This window comes from Grampus griseus (assembly GCF_964374135.1).
Source record: "Grampus griseus genome assembly, chromosome: 2".
Lineage (NCBI taxonomy): Eukaryota > Metazoa > Chordata > Mammalia > Artiodactyla > Delphinidae > Grampus > Grampus griseus.
The window spans coordinates 87,604,868-87,628,781 of NC_139018.1; the positions used below are offsets into that span (position 1 = coordinate 87,604,868).

A 23,914-nucleotide genomic window follows, 5' to 3' on the forward strand; every position below is an offset into this window, starting at 1 on the left:
CACACTTTAACATACAATCATCTGAGGATCTTGTTAAAAGGCAGATTCCGATTCTGGGATGGAGTCTGAGATTCTACATTTCTGACAAGCTCCCAGGTGTTGCTGATCAGGAACAAACTTTGAGTAAGTGGGCTGTAGGATATCTTTTGGAAGACCATCTTTTATAAAATGTGTACTATTTGTAGACTCTGAAAAGGTACACAAGAAATGGGAAACAATAGTTGCCACCAGAAAAAACAGAATGGCTGATCACTGTGTATACCCTTTTATAACTTGAACGTTGTACCAAGTACGTGTGTTACATATTCAAAAATAAATTAAGAAAACAACAAAAACAAAATAAAAATATCTGAAACTGCACGCCTCTGAAAATCCTGCAGTGGAGCCCAATGGCCCGAAGGACAGAGTGCAGGTTAACCCATCTTAAACCCTTTATTACGATCAGTTTACCTGTTCAGCTTATCTCCAATTGCGCCATTCAGTCAGACCAGGGACCACATGCAATCTTTCTACGGGAAATGCACTGGAGCAAATTTCACTTGGTCTTTAAAACTCGTTACTGCAGTGCTTACCCTCCCGAAGCCTTTCAAGTGGCCTACCGCTCCCCGCCCGCCCCCCGCGGTTAATGTTACCCATTTACATCTAACCTCGCAATGCTTCTTTTTGTTGCAGTCATCGCACTGTGTCGAAATTTGTTTACATGTCTATTTTTGCTACTTGATTGTGCGCTCCTTTAGGGCAAGGCTAGAGTTTATGCTTAGCGCAGACCGAGTTCCGAAATTATTCTGCGAAAGAATGAATCATGTATTGGCTTCAAGGAGCTCAAAGGAAGGGAAAATCCTTGAGCACTGGGGCTGCCTTCGATCCCTTCGTGACGAACTGGAGGCAAGTGTGCAAGGAGCTGACTCTGAGCACCCTGGCTGGGAAGGCTGCCAGGAGCTCGGCCCTCTCCGCTCGCTTCTTCCCGGGAGCCCTGCGTACCCCGGCTTCCAGAGGGACCCCACCTCGCCCAGCGCAACCGCGCCCTCCAGTGATCGGGGAGGCCAATCCACCGCCCCCACAGGTGGGCGTGGAGTTCAGAGCCCGCTTCTGAGTGCGGCGTGGAGAGGCTGTGGGTCTCCTAGGTGTCAGCCAGCGGCAGCGAGAGGCGATCCGTGTGACCAGAGGAAGGGCGCATCCGACTGGTTGGGGCGCGGATGGGGTTGGCAGGGGAGGGGTGGAGAGGACAGGCGAGAGCCCAGCGCCAGGCAAGGTACCGCCCTGCTAACTTTCCCGCACTTACATTTCCTTCCCAGGGCCCAGGATTGGGTGCCTTCCCTCAGCCCCTTCCTCTCTCCCCACCCCACTAGCCCACAGGACCTCCCCGGGGCGTGGAGTACAGGACGCTCCGCCTCGCCCGCCGCATTCCGCGCCCCTTCCGGCCCGCGCGCACGTCGCCCCAGCCGCCGCCAGAAGGGGCGGGGCCTGGGCCCTGGCGTTCAGTCAGCCAAGGTCCCAGCGTGCCCTGCGGCGGTCAACGAGAGCAGATCCAGTGACTCACATCCGCCGCGCTAGCTCTTTGCTCGCTCTCTACTTGCACACGCTTACACCCGGCTCGAGATGGCGGCGGCAGCGGCGGGGGACTCCGACTCCTGGGGTGAGGAGAAGTTCCGGGAGCAAGGCCTGGGCCGGCGCTGGCTCCACACCCAGGCAAGCATTAACGTGGCTCGCTCTCTTCCGTAGACGCGGACACGTTCTCCGTGGAAGACCCGGTGCGGAAGGTGGGGGGCGGCGGCACCGCCGGCGGGGACCGCTGGGAAGGCGAGGACGAGGACGAGGACGTCAAGGTGGGTGCGGGCCGGGGCTCCGAGCAGTGTTGGAGCGGGCTGGCGCTGTCGCGGGCAGAGTTGCCCGCCGACGGGCGGGCGGACGGACTGTGGGCCCAGGGGCGCCGCCCGGGCCTGCGGGCCGTGGGTCTAGGCTCGAGCGTAGGGCCTGGCGGTGCCCTGTTCCCCTCCTTTCGCCGGCCATATGGGCCGGAGGCGGGCAGCGTGGTCTGTTGAACTTCCCTAACGAGTCGCTGGCCCCAGCCCTAGCCTTAGCCCTAGCCCCAGACCTTCTTTGAAGGTCTGCGCTCCGGCCTGGATCCCACCCGCCAACTGGCGACGGGAGGTGACAGCAGCTGCTGGACCGGCCCACGTGCAAACTTCGCGGTCTGGAGTTGCTCGCGGGGATGAGACTGGGAAGCTGAGAATGGAGCCCCTGGCTTATCCCATATGGAAAGTCTTGCAACCCACCTGCCCTTTCAAGCTCAGGTCTCCCCAGGGCCAATAACTCATTTATATCCCCGAAGGCTCATTTGTAGAGTTTGTTCGAGGTGTTAGATGAGTGAAATACTGTGGTTTAATTTTAGCCACCTTTTTTTTTTCCCCCACACAAATGCAATAATTTTTAGCCTCCCTTCTCCCATCCTGTGGTAAAAGGATGAACTGAGTACTGAGATAGCTAGCAGTTAGTGATGAGAAACCTGGGTAGTCCACACAGCGACCTGTTATTCATTTACACACGAACGCATAAGGAAATAGTGAAGATTTGGTGGTTGGAGAAGACGAGGGAGTCAGTGTTTTGTGTTTTTTTTGGTGGTTGGTTGTTTTTCCTATGCCTTATAGATTTGAACCTGATTTACCGTCTTCGTTTGTTTTTGAGAACTCCTGGGGGCTTCAGATGACATTATGACTACTGCATTCGTTTTTGTTTTTCAGGTAGCTACAAAAGTCTCAAGCACAGAATGTTAAGACTCTTACTAACAAACTTCTCAAAATCTTTTTATTTTTGTGAAGATAAGGTTTAGTATGAGTTGGAAAATGGTGGTTTATGGTTTTGATTCATTCGGTGAATGTTTTACTCTTCTAACTTCTACCCTTCAGCTCATGCTAACAACCCTACAAATCCTTCTGCTTGGGTTGAAAAAAAATTTAAGCTAGGTAATCACTCAATTTTGTGTTAATACTGCTTGTGTTACATTTTACCTGAGTCTGATGAGGTGGATGTCCAATTCATTGAACAGCTTGTGAGGTTCAGGGATGACAAGAGCTTTGCAAATCTTGGGTTTAATAAATGAGCAATACTATTGTGAAGATACTTAAATGCTTCATTTAAATGTTGTATAGACGTAGGAATGGATTGTGTTATCAGCCTCATTGCAAGATATTAGTTACCTCCCTACATTGTAGCAGATTTTCTGTTTTGAGTCTTTAGTTCAGATTTGTCCTTTCACTTTTTCTGTGCAGAGTGGATGTAGGAGTTAAGACATCTGTTATGAAAATTGGGAATAAGTGAGAAGAAACGACTAGAGAAATCAGAAAAGAATTATCAGATAATGAAGTTTGAATGAAGTAGTCTGGACTGATATCATGAAGAAGACTGAAATTATTGTATCTAAATGGTGTCAATCCTGATAAATATAATTCTGACCACTTGGAACTAATTTTGGAGATTTATAAGTTGTAAATCTTATTTACAAAAAGGTAAATCTTATGTACCCTAAAGGTCATCTCACCTCTTTGCACTCTTTTAGTGCAGAATTTCTTTCTTTTATACAAGTAGCTTATTTCTTTTACATAAACTTTGAAGTTGATATTGGAGTAGAAAGCTGAACTTGTCCATTTTATTTCCATGTTGAAATGCTGGTTTATTTCTGTTGAGTTTCTTCAAGATTTCCAAGTTAAGGTGTTCATGGAGTAGTTTGATTCCTAGTAGTTTGGAATAGACAGACCTGGATCTATATTTTTGCCTTGACATTTTCTGTTTGTGGTCATGAACCAGTTTTTTAATACTTTTTTCTTTCTCTTCCATTTCCCAATCTTGTCATTACAGAAGCTACCTCAGAGGATTATTTTGCACTTTAAATGAGATAATATTAAGCATTAAGCAGAGTTGCCTGGCACTTGGTAGGCACTCAGTAAATGTTAATTCTCTCTCTCTGCAAGAGAGAATATTTTTCTGGCTAATGGAAAATATCTTTAGGTTGTTTAGATCGAGTAGCTGGGGTTATTTTTGTGCCACGCTCACAAATAAGCTTAAGCTCAGTAGGAGTAAGTTCTCTCCACGGTGGCTGTTTACTGTGAATTTTTTGTTTTGAACTGAATGACCATGGTTATCAAGCAAGTTTTTGCTTGCTCAGAGGTTACCAATCTAGAGTTGAAATTTGTCACCTTGAATGGTAGTGAGTACAGGTTTTCCCTGCTATCCAAAAGTAGAGCATTCCTATGAAACCTTCCCTAAGCTGAAAGAAGCAATTGCCTTAGGACACATCTTGCTAACAAATGCACAGGATGAATCAAGGTAAAGCACAGATGCTCGCAGACACAGTTCAAAGCTATGGCAGCTTGATGCTGAGATGCTGAGTAGTTTGGTGGAGAAGGAGCTTGGCCTTGGCGGTGCCACTCTTGCTGCTTGGGTGCACGCTGCCTCTATAATGTCTCAGTGCAAAAACGAATGCTATTTTCACTTGTAATAAAAGCGAAAATCCTGTTTGGATTTCTTTCACTTAGTGAACACAGTTATTAATGAAGGTCATTCGAAAAAGCGAAGTGGCATAAAGTGAACTTTAAAAAGTGAGGGTTACCTATAATACCAAATTTCTGAATTCTAATGTTTTAGCGTTTAATCCTTTTGTAAGGAGATGCTAACAAGGTTTAGTTACCATGAGATCGAATAATCATAGTCCTTAAATAATACAGTATGTGAATTTTTTAAAAGTCCTTCAAAAGTAAGGTATGTAGAAACAGTAAGTTCTTCAGTTTATGTCAGCATCTAGTGTTTAACCTTTAAGAGTATAGGTTTAATGTCATTTGTAGTGTCCTGAGAAACGAAAGGAAAACTGAGGTCCTCGTTACAGTAACTTGCTTCAGTAGTTTACTGTTTTTCAGTAGATATAGCATTTTGCTGCCCTTGACTTTTCAGATAGCTGTCTGAAAGTGGCAGTGCGTATAGGTGAAACTGTAGAATTTTTAATATTCATGGTTGGGGGGGAGTCTATGCTTCTTCCCAGTGAAAAGGTAAGAACTAGGGAGCGTACTTTCCTGTCACATTAGCTTTATATTCCCTTTCTGTACTATCCTGATGTTATGTAGAGGCAGTGGGAGGAATTATTTTCTTGGCATATATCTCTGGACTCCTTCCCCATTGCTGGAATGATGTGTAGGCTATGTTGATTAAGAAGGCACAGACTTCCCTGGTGGTACAGTGGTTAAGAGTCTGCCTGGCAGTACAGGGGACACAGGTTCGATCCTGGTCTGGGAAGATCCCACTTGCTGTGGAGCATCTAAGCTCGTGTGCCACAACTACTGAGCCTGCGCTCTAGAGCCCACATGCCACCACTACTGAAGCCTGTGCGCCTGGAGCCTGTGCACTGCAACAAAGAGTAGCCCCTGCTCGCCACAACTAGAGAAAAGCCCACGTGCAGCAGCGAAGACCCAACGCAGCCAAATAGATAGATAGAAAAAAAGAAAGAAAGAAGGCAGTGAGTACCTACCCACTGCATGCAGGAACAATACAACTTTTACTCCATTTTACTAGTATCCCATCATTTCAGTAAAACAGATTAGAAGCTAGATTTATTCAAAGGGTGTGGAGTTTGTTTTGAGAAAACTTCTGGCTGTGATCAATCATCTCAGACATTTGCTTCTGTAATGTTATTACAGAATTTCTTTAAAAGATCCTAGAGAGGGCTTCCTTGGTGGCGCAGTAGTTGAGAGTCCGCCTGCTGATGCAGGGGACACGGGTTCGTGCCTCGGTCCGGGAAGATCCCACATGCCGCGGAGCGGCTAGGCCAGTGAGCCATGGCCGCTGAGCCTGCGCATCCGGAGCCTGTGCTCTGCAACGGGAGAGACCACAACAGTGAGAGGCCAGCGTACTGCAAAAACAAACAAACAAACAAAAACAAACAAAAAAAGATCCTAGAGAGCTGACTTAGTTGAAAACTGCCTGCCACATCATGCCCATTCAACTGTCTGTGAGGATCCTATCCTGGTTAATAGTTTATATCTACCAGAGTAAGGACATTTTTAAGCGTTGGAAACAGTACTTCTGAAGTAGGGCATCTGTATTTCAAAGAAATTGGAGGTTGCTGGGAAATTCTCAGAAGGTGGCATTTTGCTAGGAAATGGGTATCTGGAAGTGTGTGTGTGTAACTTATGAGAAGTTCTAAACATATAAAGAAGTGGAAAGAAAAGTTTAATAAACCCATGACCAGGGACTTCCCTGGTGGTCCAGTGGTAAAGAATCTGCCTTCCAATGCAGGGGACGCAGGTTCGATCCCTGGTCAGGGAACTAAGATCCCACATGCCACGGAGCAACTAAGCCTGCGTGCCGCAACTACTGAGCCCACACGCCTCAACTAGAGAGCCCATGTGCTGCAAATTACAGAGCCCACCCACTCTGGAGCCTGCACGCCACAACTAGAGAGAGAACCTGCACACCACAGCTAGAGAGTAGCCTGCGTGCCACAACTAAGACCCGACACAGCCAAAAAATAAAATAAAGAAAAATAAAATTTTTAAAAACCATGACCAATCTTTTATCTTCTGTATCCCCACTTACTGCTCTCCTCCCCCAACCAGATTATTTTGAAGAAAATACCAATTATATCATTTCAATACCCTGACAGTTTTTTTTATAAACTAGTAAGTTTTTAGTTAGGATGGTTATTTTTACAATAAGGCATCCATTACTCCTTCCCGGCCCCCCACCCAGTTCGCCATAATTAGACTCGGCTACCTTGTTTCTATCGAGTAAACTCCTCCACTTGTGCCTCTGTATTCGCCTTTGTTTTGCAATTTGAATCTCATTTTACATTTTTGTTTTGTTTTTTCCTTTTTTAAAGAAAAACACAATAAATGACATCTTAAGAATTTAAAAGGCAAAAAAAAATACTGAAAAATATTTACCTAATATATTTGTCATGCTGGACCATTGAAAATAAATAAGCCACTTGTTTAGAGTTCAGTGTCTTGTTCTTGATCTAGCTTAGCCAGGAATTTAAAGTAGAATTGATAACAGTTCCAAATATGAGACAGGTCAGCATTAAGATGGAATTCAGCAGAGTGCTGAGCCATAGTAGGGTGTTAAAAACTTAATGAATTGACTTAAGTGAAGTAGAATTTATTGAGGCAGGTACCTTGGCTTCCAGAGACCATCATAGTTCTGAGGTGATGGAAGAATATTTGGGCTTCTTTTAAGAACTAAAGTTTCCTGGCGGGTCTAGCCATGGCAGGAGCTCACTACAGAGTTCTGAGGCATCTCAGAGCAGGTTGGTACAGCTTACAGAACACCAGTAAATGACTCTTACTGCAAGAGATTATGCTTTATCTAAACCAAACTAAAGAAGAAAGGGGGAGGAGTATATGTTAGTTAATGGACTATTGCTATGGGACAGAAGAAATTTACTGCTCATTTGAAGCTACTTCTATTTGACGATCTATAAATATATCTTGCTTAAGTTGGAAAACATTTTCAGCCCTAAATGTGTTCTCTCATTGCATGTGACATTCTGTAGTTGTACATTATAAAAATGACAGACTGGCCAACTACTGACTGCATTATTAGGAATAAAGAAAGCAGGGTTTAAATTTTTTATGTTATGTTTTCAGTTCTTAGTCATATTTGATTGGGAAGCAGATTTTAAACTTGAAAAGCAGCCATCCCTTTCAGAGAAATGGCTGAAATGATGCTGGGTGTGTGTCTGTAGAACATGAGTATAGATAAGTGAGTAGTTTATCAACAGCCTCTCTTCTGAGGAAGCTGGCCATTTTAGGAGAGCAGCCTGGTTAATACTTTTGGAGATAGATCGGATATTATAGTTGGAAGAGTTATTGGCTACCAATGATAATTGGGTAAAGAATTTAACTGGGTATTTATAGGTAATCTCTTGAACCAAAAACAACCATTTAGGGCTTACAAAACTATAGACTTAACTCCCTATTTTAAGTGTTCATTTTAGGTGTTTCTCTTGGAACCCTTCTTACATTTTATCTGAATTTATTGCCAGTATTTACAAAGTCCTGATGTTTATGGAAAATTAGGCAGATATAGACATTCTACTTTTATACATTTACTTTTATAACTAAGGATGCAAAAACTCTTTAAGTTCTGGGGGAAAGCTACCTGGCCTTCTGCTTTTGGGATTGCATCTATTTGGAAGTATGGCCAGGCTCTTTTTGCTGACATCACTATGCTCCCTTCTTTAGGAACTTGTCCCCAGTATAGGAATAACTTCAGGGCAGTTATTACTGTTTCAGGCAGTCTGGGGTGAGGGTGCCTTTCATGGTCCTTTTATGAACTGAGGAGCAGATGTCATGGTTGTTTCCAGGACTTATTAGGAACCACTGTTTTTGCTACTGAAATCCATTCTGTGGTGGAATTCTCTGTAGCCTTGTTATGCTTGCACTGATGGGACAATGTAATGACTGTCTGGAATAAGGTTTATTCTTTGATAGGGAAACCAGGGCGGGGTAGAGGTGGGGCATAGAGTTAGTGCGAATGAGATACTGAAGGAGCAGTGATATGGGTGGGGTGATGTTTTACTGGTAAAGGGAACTGAGGCACATCAGCATTGAACAGAAATGTTACTCTGTTGTGCTGTTTCTCTATGTTGGAGTTACTGGGATGGAGCTGCTCATTTTCAGCTATACCTCTCCCTTCTTGGCCTCCTAGTACCAGAGGCTGCTAGACTCATTTGTTAAAATTAGTGGAAATCTAGCACAGGCAATTTGAGATGAATAATTGACATATTTGTAGCTGGGCATATCTTAGTATGTACTGTAACCCTTCTCTTTGATATGGGGTTCCTTGAAATTCCAGGGGACCTCATTCCAGAACTAATTGAAAGAACAAATTTTGGTGTGGAGGGACCTAGTTCCCAGACATATATTTTATACTTCAGCACTCAGGTAAGAAGTCATGTTTAATATGACGCTTTAAAGGAACTTTGGCCTGTTCAAAACAGGTTCCTTCATTATTTTTCCATTCGGATTGTGGGATAGCTATCTCTGGGCCTTAGTGTACTTACATGTAAAGTAGGGATAACACCACCTTACTTACAGAACTTTTGTGAGGGTTAACTGTTACTATATGTAAAATCCTTTGGGGAATTCCCTGGCTGTCCAATGGTTAGGACTCCGTGCTCTTACTGCCAAGGGCCCAGGTTCAATCCCTGGCTGGGGAACTAAAATCCCACAAGCCTCTCTGTGCAGCCAAAATTTAAAAAGTAAAAATAAAACATAAAGTACGTTGCACAGTGCTTGGTGCAAAGTAAGCCCTCAGTAAATGCTATCTATTATTATTATCATCATCACTGTTATTAGTAGGGAGTTATAAATAAACATCCCCTGGAAGTAAGCAGTTGGTCCTTTTATCTGAAGCACCATCTAAGCAGCATATCACTCACAGACCCAGCTTTCCTGTGTTCTGTGAAGATTAAAATGACAAAAAACTCCTGGTAGTAGTTAACTTTTATATTTAGCTCTCTGGTTCCTTTTGTACTATGGTGTATTGATACAAGCACTTAAGCAAACCAGCAGGGTAATATAAACGTTTGCTGTCTAATTTCTAATCTAGTATTTTAGATGTTCAAACAATGACTAGCTGGTTTGCTTTCATTCTGTTTGTTAACTATGAACTAAGGGTTAAATTGCGAAGGTAAAGTTATTATAAAAATGCTTTTGTACAAAGTTCTTCCCACTGCTTGCAGACCCCATGGCAGCCTTAATCAGGATTTTTTATTTCTTTGGATTTACAGATTTTTATTAAGAATCAAGGCTTGGTTAGTTTATATACCTAGGCTGCTGATTCAGATTTATGACCTGTCTTGTTAAAAACCAGAAGCTTGGTGTCATAGTTATGGCACATTAGTCAGCTTCTGCCTCTTCCAGTAGCATCAGGGCCTCCTGCTTTGCACCTGCCATGCTGTGGCTCAGCTTCCAGTGGGCGTGTCCTGGTGTGCCTGGCGGTTGTTGAGACAGTGGTCAGGCTACCTATAGATTAAAGCCTATTTAAACACAGGGCTGTGTCTTTGTCTATTAAACCTTCTAAATTCTGTGGAGCCTTTAGAAAATTGTTTGATAATTGGTTTATATTTTGCCCAGTGACTGTGACTGTAAAGACAGTATAGATCCACCTTAAAGTGCCCCGCCCAAGTTAGGGAGTGGGTTCCATGAAGCTGTTGATCAGCTCTTGACTTTTCTAATACTGGGATTAACTTTTTTTTTAATTTAATTTTTTAAAATTGAAGTATAGTTGATTTATAGTGTTGGGCTTAAATTTTTATAAAGATTTAATTCATTAACCAGGGTTGTGTTGTATGGAATATTGCTTGAAATAATCAAGCCATTAGCTAGAGTGTTGGATGCTTTTACATTTGGGGAAGTAAGAAGTATAAAGACTGCTCAGTTTTTCATTTAAAACAACTGAATTATTTAAGAGAGGCTGTTAGTTTTGGCTTGGTTGTCTTGTGTTTTAATTGTTAATGGAGAAGCTTTTTTGTGGAGTTAGACAAGTTGATATAAAAATTCCTATGGAAAAACAAATGTGCAAGAATGGCCAGGAAAACAGTAAAAAAATCCTGAAAACCTGCAAGGGGTGACTAGCCCCAGCTTACATACGATAAAGCCTCTAATCAAAACAGTCGGTGCTGGTACGTGAAGAGACAACAGACCAGTGCGATAGAATAGAAAACAGAAATAGACTAGGTACCTAAGAAAATTTAGTATATAGTAAATCACAGGGCAAAGATGGACTTTTTTTAAAATTGAGATATAGCTGATTTACAATATTATAAGTTTCAGGTGTACAACATAGTGGTTCACAACTTTTAGAGATTACACTCCATTTATCGTTAGAAAATATTGGAAAGGTGGACCTTTCCAAGGTGCTGTGACAGTGGGTAACCATTTGGAAAAAGATAAAATTAGATCCATACTTCACACCATACAAAAGAAAAACCTCCAGTGGATCAGAGATCTAAATGAAAAAACAATGAAAGCATACATGTTCTAGAAGAAAATTCCTTGCTTTAAGAAAAGACTTTCTGGGCTTCCCTGGTGGTGTAGTGGTTAAGAATCCACCTGCCAATGCAGGGGACACGGGTTTGAGCCCTGGTCTGGGAAGATCCCACATGCCGCGGAGCAACTAAGGCTGTGCACCGCAACTACTGAGCCTGCGCTCTAGAGCCCGCGAGCCACAACTACTGAAGCCTGCGCGGCTAGAGCCTGTGCTCCACAACAAGACAAGCCACCGCAGTGAGGAGCCTGCATACCTCAACGTAGAGTAGCCCCCGCTTGCCGCAACTAGAGAAAGCCCGCGTGCAGCAACGAAGACCTAACACAGCCAAAAATAAATAAATTAAAAAAAAAAAAAGACTTTCTAATTGACTTGGAATCCAGAGGGAATAAAAGAAAAGATTAAATTTTACTGCATAAATGTGGTGGGGTACGTAGCACTTAATGGGGAAAACACTAGAGGCATTTCCAATAAGAGAAGAACAAAGCAATGATGCCCATTTTCTCTGCCACTGTTCATTCACACTGTACTAGAGGTTTTGCCAGTGCAGTTAGATAAGAAAAATCAATTGTGGAGGCACACGAATTGATAAAGAAGGAATAAAGCTATCTCTTGTTTGCAGATGATATGGTAGTACACCTGGGAAAACCCTAGAAAATCAATGATGGAACTAACTTAAGTGAAATGAATTTAGTAAGGTAGCAAGGTATAAAATTAATATACAAAAACCAATAGCTTTTCTATACTAAACTAGTAACTGGTTAGAGGACATAAAAGGAAAAAAAAATATATTTACAGTGGCAACAGAGATGATGAAATAGTTCGGAATAAACCTAAAGAGAAATGTGCAAAACCTCTAAGAGAAACTTTAAAACACTCCTTGAAAGATACAGAGGGAGCCTTGAACAGATGGAAAGATAGCCCTTTTTCTTGGCTAGGGCAGTTCAACATTGTAAGATGTCAGTTCTCCCGAAATTAATTTATAAATTTAATGCAACACCAAAAAAAAACCCCCAACAAACTTGTTTCTGTGGAGTTAGACAAGCTAATAATAAAGATCACGTGGAAAAGTAAACATGCAAGAATTATTAACGGAGGTCCTTTTCTTTAGGATAACTGGGATGATGATGATGATGATGAAAAAAAAGAAGAAGCAGAAGTAAAGCCAGGTAAGCCATTGCGGTTCTTCCATTTTTGGTTTTATATCTTAGTGAACATCTGACGCTTATGTTAAGACAAATGAGAAAATGCCTACAAAATCAGAAATTTTGGTTATTTTTAGAAACCAAACATCTTTCCGTTCCCACTTCATTCTCTTCTCCCTGTATCTCTTCTCTCTCCTCAAAACATAATCAGATTAGATACCTGCCAAATTTCTGTTTGAGTGCTTTTGTTAAAGGAGAGTAAAAAATAAGGCATCATAGTTGAATGATCTAAGTCCTGCCTAAAGGACTGTAGGGAGATAAGAAGGGAGATGTTTGGATCTTAGGCATCAGATTAGAGAGGAGAAAGGAAGAGTCCCAGAACTTTCCTATTCTTATTTGCCAGGAAATCACCATATGAAATTGGAGCTGGGTGAGGTTTGGTCTCTTGAAGTATATAAGTATCATGTCTGTCTCATTCATAAACTGGAAAGTATTCAAGATAACTGTGATTAAAACATTACTTTCAGAAGTAAAAATTTCAGAAAAGAAAAAAACAGCAGAGAAGATAAAAGAGAAAGAACGGCAGCAGAAGAAAAGGCAAGAAGAAATTAAAAAGAGGGTAAGTACTATTTATTTTCTAAAATACAGAATTCTCACATCAGTAGTGGTGCAGCATCTTAACAGGCAGTATTACCTAATATTACCTAATAAATAGTACTATTTATTTTCTAAAATATAGAATTCTCACATCAGTAGTGGTGCAGTATCTTAATAGGCAATATTACCTAATCATTTGAAGGGCTTTGTAAAGACTATAAATGGATACTGTCAGATAAGATGATCCCAAACAAACTGAATTTGTGGTTTTTGCAAAAACCAAACCCAGAAGCTGTATGTATTAGAATGCCTTTTTAAGTTTTCACAGACATTTTGGAACATGACTGTGTTGTGACCATAGTCAGTGATTTTTGTCAGTGCCTGCAGTTCTCTCTAGCTGTGATTAGTCTTTTTTTTTTTTTGCAGTGTACATTTTGAGTGAATACAGAAAGTGTCCATTTCTCTGCCATGTGCTGTATAAATGTTTTTGTTCTTGATTATTTGGAGCAATATCAGGAATTTTGTGTTAATTTACTTGCTTTTTGAATAGAAAACACATTTACATGATTCAAAAATCAGAACGGTATTAAGAAGCACTCCCAACTCTTCACTCATTTGTCCTGTTTCTCTTCCTCTATCCCATAAGTAAATATTGGTTTATGATGTCTCCAAGGTGATTTTGTACATTTGTATACAACTGTATAGTCATATTCCTCCCAATTTTTATAGTTTTCATCTTGCTTTATTTAATATATCATGGAAATCTTGCCATAGATCATGGCAAGCTTTCTTATTTTATTTTTTATTTTATTTTATTTTATTTTTTTTTGCGGTACGTGGGCCTCTCACTGTTGTGGCCTCTCCCGTTGCGGAGCACAGGCTCCGGACGCGTAGGCTCAGTGGCCATGGCTCACGGGCCCAGCCGCTCCGCGGCATGTGGGATCTTCCTGGACCGGGGCATGAACCCGTGTCCCCTGCATCAGCAGGCGGACTCTCAACCACTGCGCCACCAGGGAAGCCCACAGTGATTTTTTTTTTTGATGCTTAAATTGTCCCAACATTGGACAGTAGGGGTCCCTCAAAGCTGTTCCTATCTTCATCCTTTTGACAGAACTCCATTAGTCTTTGAAAGGTCCCTTGTTTTCTGGCACAATAAGTAATGCCCGGGGGTTCCCTGGTGGCACAGTGGTTGAGAATCTGCCTGCCAATAATGCAGGGACACAGGTTCAAGCCCTGGTCTGGGAAGATCGCACATGCTGCAGAGCAGCTAAGCCCATGCGCCACAACTACTGAGCCTGCGCTCTAGAGCCCATGAGCCACAACTACTGAAGCCCGCACACATAGAGCCCGTGCTCCGCAACAAGAGAAGCCACCGCAGTGAGAGCCCGCGCACTGCAATGAAGAGTAGCTCCCGCTCACCGCAACTAGAGAAAGCCCGCGTGCAGCAACAAAGACCCAATGCAGCCAAAAATAAATAAAAATTAAAAAAAAAAAAAAAAAGTAATGCCTGGCTTATCTGGTAGACTCCCCTAGGCCTGGAATCAGCTACTAAAATTCCTTTTTAGTAGCAAATTATCATGGCCAACAATGTGTGAGAATGTCTGTTTTCCCCAAGTCAGGAACATTTTAGATGCTTTTTAATAATTTGTATATCTAAAAATACCTACATGTATGCTTTTTAATTAATTAATTTTTGGCTGCGCTGGGTCTTTGTTGCCGCACGAGGGCTTTCCCTAGTTGCGGCAAGCCGGGGCTACTCTTTATTGCAGTGTGCAAGCTTCTCATTGTGGTGGCTTCTCTTGTTGCGGAGCATGGTCTCTAGGCACACAGGCTTCAGTAGTTGTGGCACGTGGGCTCAGTAGTTGTGGCTTGCAGGCTCTAGAGCGCAGGCTCAGTAGTTGTGGCACACGGGCTTAGTTGCTCTGCAGCATATGGGATCTTGCCGGACCAGGGATTGAACCCGTGTCTCCTGCATTGGCAGGCGGGTTCTTAACCACTGCGCCACCAGGGAAGTCCCTACATGTGTGTTTATATGATCAGAACAAGCAATGGATTCTTATAGCTCAGTCTAAGAAGTTGTATTGATTTGATCTTTCTTGGTCATTGAAGTTAGAATTATACTTATTTTGTTGTATCTTGATATTAGTCCCAACGTAAAGAAACCTTAGTTTGCGTAAATTAATTTTATCTTAGGTCAAGTATTGAGTTAAGATATATTCAATTTTGATGCAGGAAATGATGTTCAGGTCTACTAAGGCAATTGAGATATTTCCCTTTTTCTTTCGAGAAAGTGTTCTGAGATTTCCTAACTTGGCATCATGACCTTTCTTTTTTTTTTCTTTTTTTTTTTTTTTTTTTGCGGTATGCGGGCCTCTCACTGTTGTGGTCTCTCCCGTTGCGGAGCACAGGCTCCAGACGCGCAGGCTCAGCGGCCATGGCTCACGGGCCCAGCCGCTCTGCGGCATGTGGGATCTTCCCGGACCGGGGCACGAACCCGTGTCCACTGCGTCGGCAGGCAGACTCTCAACCACTGTGCCACCAGGGAAGCCCATGACCTTTCTTATTTCATCTTCTCCATGAGAAATAAAATGTGACCTATTTCAGAAGTGGACTTCTGAATCAAACTCTTCGAACTGCACAGGCATGGATAACCATGAATGGCACAAATTCCCTTCATCTTTTTCCCACTTTGATAAATATTATCAAAGATAGCCCCTTGTAGTAAGTAACATATTGTAGAAAATTATATTACAGTATATAGAAAGGATATAAACTAAACTGTTAACTGTCATCTCAGAGAAGTGGAACAAAAAGATAAATGGGGGGAAATGTTTTTCTAATTCTTCGAAAAAAATATTTTTTCTGTCTACATTGTATTGTCATATGGATGTGCCATATACTTTATTTAACCATTCTGTTGTGGAACATTTAGATCATCTCTAAATTTATTTGATATTATGAATAATACCCCATTTGACCTCCTTTTGGTTAAATATTTGTATGCAGCTTTGGTTTCTTAAGATGAATACCTACAAGTGGAATTATTTGATTAAAGCATATAAGAATATTTTTAAGACTTGATAAATATTACCAAGTTACCCTAGAAAGGTTGTTTCAATATACAGTCTTAGCTAAAGTATGTGAGAGTGCCATTTTCAACTTGTCTGCAATCTCAATTCCTTAATTAAAAACATTACCACAAAATAAACCCAGTCTTCAAATCTGAAACCTGTCACATGACCACCTGAGTAACCTTCTGTTACCATGGGCAGGTTGCTTACCCTCTCTGTGCCTCAGGTGTTTTTCCTGTAAAATTGGGATAAGAATGCCTGAAATACAGTAAACACTTTATAAGTGTTTGCTATTATTTATATGTGTCTAGAAAAAAAATTCATACAATACAGAAATGTTCTGGGTCCATTATAATCCCAGCCCTTTTAAAACTTCATTGCTGTCTCATTTTAGTTAGAAGAACCTGAAGAACCTAAAGTGCTAACACCAGACGAACAATTAGCAGATAAACTGCGGCTAAAGAAATTACAGGAAGAGGCAGACCTCGAATTAGCGAAAGAAACTTTTGGTAAGTGGGGGTTTGATAACAGTGCAGTATTGAAGTTCCAAGTGATACTATGGAAGTCTTACTAGTTACGAAAATTCAGAAAACACCTTTTTTGAAGAAACATGATACTGGCTAATTTAGATAGTAGAAAACAGTTTTTAATCTCTTTTGTTTATATTTGAGATTTCATTACTTAAGGTAGAGTGAGATACATGTTCAGATTTTTGAATAATTTGAGTATTGTATAAAAGGTGATTAAGATAAAAAGTAATTGTGGAAGCAATCTAAGTGTCCATTGACAGATGAATGGATAAAGAAGATGTGGCACATATATACAATGGAATATTATTCAACCATAAAAAGAAACGAAATTGAATTATTTGTAGTGAGGTGGATGGACCTAGAGTCTGTCATACAGAGTGAAGTAAGTCAGAAAGAGAAAAACAAATACCATATGCTAACACATATATATGGAATCTAAAAAAAAATGGTTCTGAAGAACCTAGGGGCAGGATAGGAATAAAGACGCAGACGTAGAGAATGGACTTGAGGACACAGGAAGGGGGAAGGGTAAGATGGGATGAAGTGAGAGAGTGGCATGGACACGTATACACTACCGACTGTAAAATAGATAGCTAGTGAGAAGCAGCCACATAGCACAGGGAGATCAGCTCGGTGCTTTGTGACCACCTAGAGGGGTGGGATAGGGAGGGGGGGAGGGAGACGCAAGAGGGAGGAGATATGGGCATATATGTGTATGTATAGCTGATTCACTTTGTTACAGAGCAAAAACTAGCACACCATTTTGAAGCAATTATACTCCAATAAAGATTTAAAAAAAAAAAAGTCATTGGACCCAAATAAAGTATACTGCTGCTTTAAATGTATGTATCAGCTGGATGAAATTTGGGTGAAATGTGAAGTCTGTAGCTTTGAGATTTAAATATTGAACGGACTGTAGGACTGTCCTGTTGTCTTAAGTCTGGATAAGATTTAGACAATAGTATGCTGGTCCCAGTGGGGCATTCAGCTTTGGTTGTGCCTTCTTGTGCTCAAGGTCCTTTCTTTCTGTACCCCTTCTTGGCCTTCACCATGCCCTATCTTTAGAGGACTTCCATTTCTGTGTGCCATGCCTGCAGCTGTGGTTAGTGTGTAAGATAAAAGATATGTTCAGGATTCTGTAAATAGATAAGTTCAGAGTGTTCCAGGAGGATAGTTACATGGCACAGAGGGTAATGTAAGAAACACAGTCAGAGAAATAATTAAAAGTTCTCACTTCATTTAACCAAGTTTGTTGTTGTCTCTGTTGAGTGCTTTTCAGAGTAGAATGTTGTGTTGAAACACTTAAATAACTTTTTTTTTTTTTAATATTTATTTGCTTGTGCTGGGTCACAGTTGTGGCACACGGGCTCCTTAGTTGCGGCATGCAAACTCTTAGTTGCGGCATGCATGTGGGATATAGTTCCCTGACCAGGGATTGAACCCGGGCCTCCTGCATTGGGAGTGCAGAGTCTCAACCACTGCGCCACCAGGGAAGTCCTGAAACAGTTAAATAACTTTTAAATGAAACCTAGAGCCAAGAAGGATCTAGTTATTTTGATTTTTTCCTCCCCTCTCCTTCCTCTTCTTTAAAATGGATCAAGCAGGCTGACTGTAGTGATCATTCTCCTTTTCACTGGAAGTATGACCTTATCTCTCAGTGGGTCTTTAGCAATCTCAAGAGTTGCTATGGATGCTCCACTGGTGAGTGCTTGGCATGTCTTAACCACAGTCATCTCATTACAGAGAGCACTTGGCCACTATCCTGTCTTTGTAGAATGGTAAAAGCCACCCATGTGTTTATTAAAGAGGAGGGTTTATGTGGTAATAAATTCTAAGATGGAACACCAGTTATAGATTAAAAGGCAAAAACATGTATTCATATGGTGATCATTTGGTTAATAGGATTTTAATGTTGTGTTTCTCATACTAAAATACTGGATCAATGTTATTGTTAACATCTAATTTACTTGATAATTGAGGAGTATACAGAAGCATAGTGTCTAATCGCCTGTAATCCTTTTAGGCCAGGTTAATTTTTCTATTGGGATTTAACACATGGTTTGCTCTTTTTTAGCTTCTGTAGTTAGCTGGATACTTTCACAGGAACCATCTTAGTTTGCTTTGCTTTTTTCTTTCTCTCCCAACTTTTCTGTGGGCTGTTCTTGGACAGATGCTTTAAGAGCATCACTTGTGTGCCAGGGACTCCTTTGGCAGTGTGGTGAAGCCTTTGGGCCCCTTCTTAATATACTGTCTTTAAATGCATAAAATACACAGGATTTTACTTACAAAGGAAACCTGTTATAATGAAATAGGTATCAAAATATTGAAATAACCTGTGATACAGTAATTACGTACAGACCATTTGAATTCTGTCCAAGGATTTCAATAGACTCAGGTTAAGAACCTCTGTTTTAGAATGAAATAACAGGGTTATTCAGGTATCTAATTAGTTTCTAAACTTTAAAAAAATCTTTGATATTTTCTGTCCCCTTTCTCCTACAGGTGTTAATAATACAGTTTATGGAATAGATGATATGAACCCATCTTCAAGGGATGACTTCACAGAGTTTGGAAAGTTATACTAAAAGATAAAATTACACAATGTGAAAAATCACTATATTATGCCAGTTTTTTTTAAGCCTTAGTTTGAGTAAAAAAATCTTTGATATTTTCTATGTCCCCTTTCTCCTACAGGTGTTAATAATACAGTTTATGGAATAGATGATATGAACCCATCTTCAAGGGATGACTTCACAGAGTTTGGAAAGTTACTAAAAGATAAAATTACACAATGTGAAAAATCACTATATTATGCCAGTTTTTTTTAAGCCTTAGTTCGAGTAAAAAAATCTTTGATATTTTCTGTGTCCCCTTTCTCCTACAGGTGTTAATAATACAGTTTATGGAATAGATGCTATGAACCCATCTTCAAGGGATGACTTCACAGAGTTTGGAAAGTTACTAAAAGATAAAATTACACAATATGAAAAATCACTATATTATGCCAGCTTTTTGGAAGCCTTAGTTCGAGATGTGTGTATTTCATGTAAGTAATTCTAATCTCTGGCCTCTGTGAATGGATGTGTAGGGGCACATCATACTTAGGAGAATGGAGATTGACTTTTGAGGGGAGGGGATGCTCTAATATATTTAAGATTTGCTTTTTAGCAGTTAGCTTGGGAGTGTTGTTCTGCAGATATACATTGAGTTTGAGTGGTTTTGTTTTTGTTTTTTGAGGGTGCTTTCTGAGTGTTACAGTGGCTTCCCAAAGAGACATCTGTGCTTGTTGGCACAACAGCTAATAAAACACTAGTTTCTTATTTTATCTAATTATATATTGGAGGCGGCGGCTAGCAAAGTGTCTTTTGGGGAAAATCATACAGAATTTTAGAGCTGAGTGAGACCACAGCGAGTGTCTGTTCATTTTATAAATGAGGAAGCCCATGGCCAGGTGCAAGTTGCTCAGCAGAGCTGACACCCATTCTCTGGGTCCATGGATTTGGTTTCATGCTGAGTCATATATTTCAGGGGCAGGGGGTATGGGAGTGACAACCTGGGGTGGTATAGCACTAAGGTGGGAAGGACTGCTTTTGCTAGTGTCTGCTGTTATTTTTATTTTTTGCTGTACGCGGGCCTCTCACTGTTGTGGCCTCTCCCGTTGCGGAGAACAGGCTCCGGATGTGCAGGCTCAGTGGCCATGGCTCACGGGACCAGCCGCTCTGCGGCATGTGGGATCTTCCCAGACTGGGGCACGAACCCCTGTCCCCTGCATCAGCAGGCGGACTCTTCAACCACTGCGCCACCAGGGAAGCCCTGTCTGCTGTTTTAAGATTGAGAAAAATAAATTCTACACAATGAGTTTTTTTTTTTTTTTAATTAGTCTGGTTGCGTTGGGTCTTTGTTGCTGCACGCAACTAGGGCTTTCTCTAGTTGCCTCACGCGGGGGCTACTCTTCCTGCGGTGCACGGGCTTCTCATTGTGGTGGTTTCTCTTGTTGCGGAGCTCGGGCTTTAGGCGCACGGCTTCAGTCGTTGTGGCACGTGGGCTCAGTAGTTGTGGTGCACTGGCTCAGTTGCTCCACGGCATGTGGGATCTTCCCGAACCAGGGCTTGAACCTGTGTTCCCTGCATTGGCAGGCAGATTCTTAAACACTGTGCCACCAGGGAAGTCCCTACACAATGAATTTTAAGTTAGGTTTTCTTTGGGAAATTATTACTAAGCTGAAGGTTCTGAATTTTATCAGTGATATACCCATAGTTGGTATTTTATTTTCCGTATACTATTTTTACTGTTTTTGAAGGTGCTCTCTAACCAGACTGAACACTTTTTTTGGGTAGCTAAAAACTCATGTCTGTTTCCAGCTTTATATTTTTATAAGGATGGAAGGATGTGTTGTCCACTAAATGGGCTTATTTCCTGGTGGGGCACTTAGATTTCTGAGATAACTACCACTTTCATTCTCATTCCTGTGCTAGAAAATGGAGACCCCAAGGGGTGGGGAGTTATCATCTGTAGGTTTAAGAATTGTTACATGGGCTTCCCTGGTGGCGCAGTGGTTGAGAATCTGCCTGCTGATGCAGGGAATACGGGTTCGTGCCCCGGTCCGGGAAGATCCCACATGCTGCGGAGTGGCTGGGCCCGTGAGCCGTGGCCGCTGAGCCTGCGCATCTGGAGCCTGTGCTCCGCAACGGGAGAGGCCGCAGCAGTGAGAGGCCCGTGAACCACAAAAAAAAAAAAAAAAAGAAAAGAATTGTCGTTACATAGTCATTCAGCGACTCCTCACTGAGCATCAAGGATGTTTATTTCCATAAGTCATGGTTATTCTCTGCGTATTTAGACCGGATAAGGAAAAATGGTAGGGAGCATTGTGAGCTATAAAGACATTTCTAGTTTCTCGCTGGTGAGCAGTGTCATTATAATTAGAGAGTTCATTATAAATTTTTGTTGCTGAGTTTGCCATTTTACTTTAAACGGTTCTGATCTGTGAGCCTAGCCATAGACTGAATGATTCTCCATCGTGTTATGTTAAACAGGAGAAATTAATAGCCTTTCCAAGTTACCGAAGTTAATGATGGACAAATTAGATGGAAGAATGTATATTTTGCTTTTACTTATTCTCCAAAATGCTTAAAAATTACTGGTATGTTTTTTTTTAGTGGAAATTGATGACTTGAAAAAGATTACCAATTCATTGACTGTACTTTGCAGTGAAAAACAAAAGCAAGAAAAGGTAAGAGCTAGCTGCATGGGAAATGTGTATTACACAAGGATGGGGTATAGGCATAATATTCTCAACAAGTGTAGTAGGAGCCTGAGAAGTCAAGCACTTCACCAATACCATTTATATTGGAATAGAACAGGAGTATGAGTGCCATTACCATCCTTTTGTTTACAGACATGTTCATGTTCTCCTGAATTAATAATAGAAATTTCTCTGGGTCAGGTGTGGGATCTCCCTTAGAGAACTAAGTTTTTTCTGGAAGCAGAGCTTTGTTGACTCTATGAGGGTTGCTGTACCATATAAGATGCCCACAGTAGATAAAATCTCATGAATTAATTCTCTTTTTATCTTCAGCAAAGCAAAGCCAAAAAGAAGAAGAAAGGTGTGGTTCCCGGAGGGGGATTAAAGGCTACCATGAAAGATGATCTGGCAGATTATGGTGGTTATGATGGAGGATATGTACAAGATTTTGAAGACTTCATGTGACGTTTTATCTTCTCCTGGTGTCTTCTTTCTGTTGCCCACAATCCCTTCAACATGTAGCACAACTTCCTTTCCTTTCAGTTCTGCCAAATGCTACAATCAGAAGTGCAGTATCTTTTGTGCTGGTTATTAACCCCTTGACACTTAGGTGCTAATGTGCAAATGAGGGAACTTGGATCTTGCTGCCAAGGGGTTAAAATTGGGAACCTCCATTGCTACTAAATCATAGTTTAAAAAACAGACCTAATAATGTTGTTGCTATCTGATTCCATAGCAGCAGTCACTGAATTGGAAACAAAGGTTGCAACATGACAAAAAATTGTGTAGTATTTACCAGCACCATTCAGTAATACAGCCTTAACCATACCTCCTTGAACTACTTCATAACTTGTCAAGAAAAGCAGTCTGCTGCAAGGGCATGTGGTGTGCACCTAGTATTAAAGTTGCTTTGTCTTAAAATTGAGCGTGAGGATATTAAAAATACATTGTGAAGAAGACTGCTTATCTCAGAATGAAGATACGGCGGCTGAAAAGCACTAGTTTGATACTTAAAAATTAAATGACCAAAACCCTCCAACTTGGAAGCTGAAGAAGGTAAACCTCTCCATTATTGCACTACCAAGTTGTGGAATCTCTTGAATGCTAGACTGTCTAGTTTCTATTTATCAGACTATTCTACTGCTGGAGTGCTTCAGATGGGGGAGGGAAACTCCTTACCTATTTTATTTGTCTGATTTAAGTGTCTGAGAAACAAATCTCCTTTGTTCTCTGAGGCTGCAGTGGATCAGCTTTAACAGGGTTTTGGCATTTCCTTTCCTTTATAAAACGTGTTTAGCAAACTGCGCCACTTAACTACAGTTTGGTAAATTGTTATGTTAACAATTATGACATCTGCAATGTTTTATAAAGCAACTAATTTAATAAAGTCACTATTGTGAGGACTTAAATTTTGTGTTACCTCCCAAGAGATATTTTTGGAGAGTAAAGAACAAAGCTCTTGGGACTAGAGTTCTCTGTATACTTATAAAGCTTAATAAGTGCTTGATAAGTAGATGTAGTTTTAAAACAAAAATGATGTGAGGTCCTTAATAGTGTCACCCTAGAGCAACAAAGGCATAGAGCTGCCTTCCTCTTCTTATTTATTTGGGGAAATTGGTTGGTTGTTTAGATACTAAGGCCTAATTAAGTACCTAGAAGAACTATTTATTTGAAGTAATTGAACTTATAACTCAGGTTGTGGCTGTAAGCAGAATAGGGTGATCGTCTCTATTATATATTTTCTTTTAAGCAATTTAACCAAATCTGTGGTTGGAGTCTTTTTTTAAACTGCCACAGAACCAAAAGTAGGGACAGAGCAAAAAATATTTTAAATGTCTCTTACACGGGAAGTAGGATCCTCAATCAAAGCTCTGTAGACCACTAAGTGGAAGACAGGACCATCTAAATGATTTGAGGAATTAACAGAAAGCAGTGACTACACAGCAATAATTACAGCCAATAAAGATTGTTTTAAGGTAGACAAGGGCTAAGATTTCCTTAGCAGTAATAATGACATACACTGAATTTAAAATCTATTTTATTATAGAGATCAGTTTCTAATAAATGGAAATGTATCATCTGTTCCTTAACTGTGTAAATAATATTAAATTCCTTTGAAACTGGAATCTGCAGGCACAGGCATTCTTTACTAAATATTGTATCATCTCCTAAAGTAGAAGCTATCCTGAGGAAGATGGACTTTTGATCTTAATACCAATATCTATATAAAATGGTATAGATGAATAATTATTTTCAAATAGGAATTTCCTTGTGAAAATTCTCCTTCTTCAC

At 41.0% G+C, this 23,914-nt stretch overlaps 1 protein-coding gene across 1 annotated transcript; it reads left to right on the forward strand.

Annotated features, from left to right (window-relative positions):
- The first annotated feature begins 1,510 nt into the window (after window positions 1-1,510).
- Window positions 1,511-23,646, forward strand: EIF3J (eukaryotic translation initiation factor 3 subunit J). The gene is made up of 8 exons (XM_082647465.1): window positions 1,511-1,636; window positions 1,723-1,826; window positions 12,149-12,206; window positions 12,710-12,801; window positions 16,245-16,359; window positions 19,265-19,426; window positions 21,537-21,610; window positions 21,956-23,646. The coding sequence occupies exons 1-8, from the start codon at window positions 1,600-1,602 to the stop codon at window positions 22,085-22,087; spliced, it is 774 nt and encodes a 257-aa protein (XP_082503591.1). The 5' UTR covers window positions 1,511-1,599; the 3' UTR covers window positions 22,088-23,646.
- Window positions 23,647-23,914: the final 268 nt, after the last annotated feature.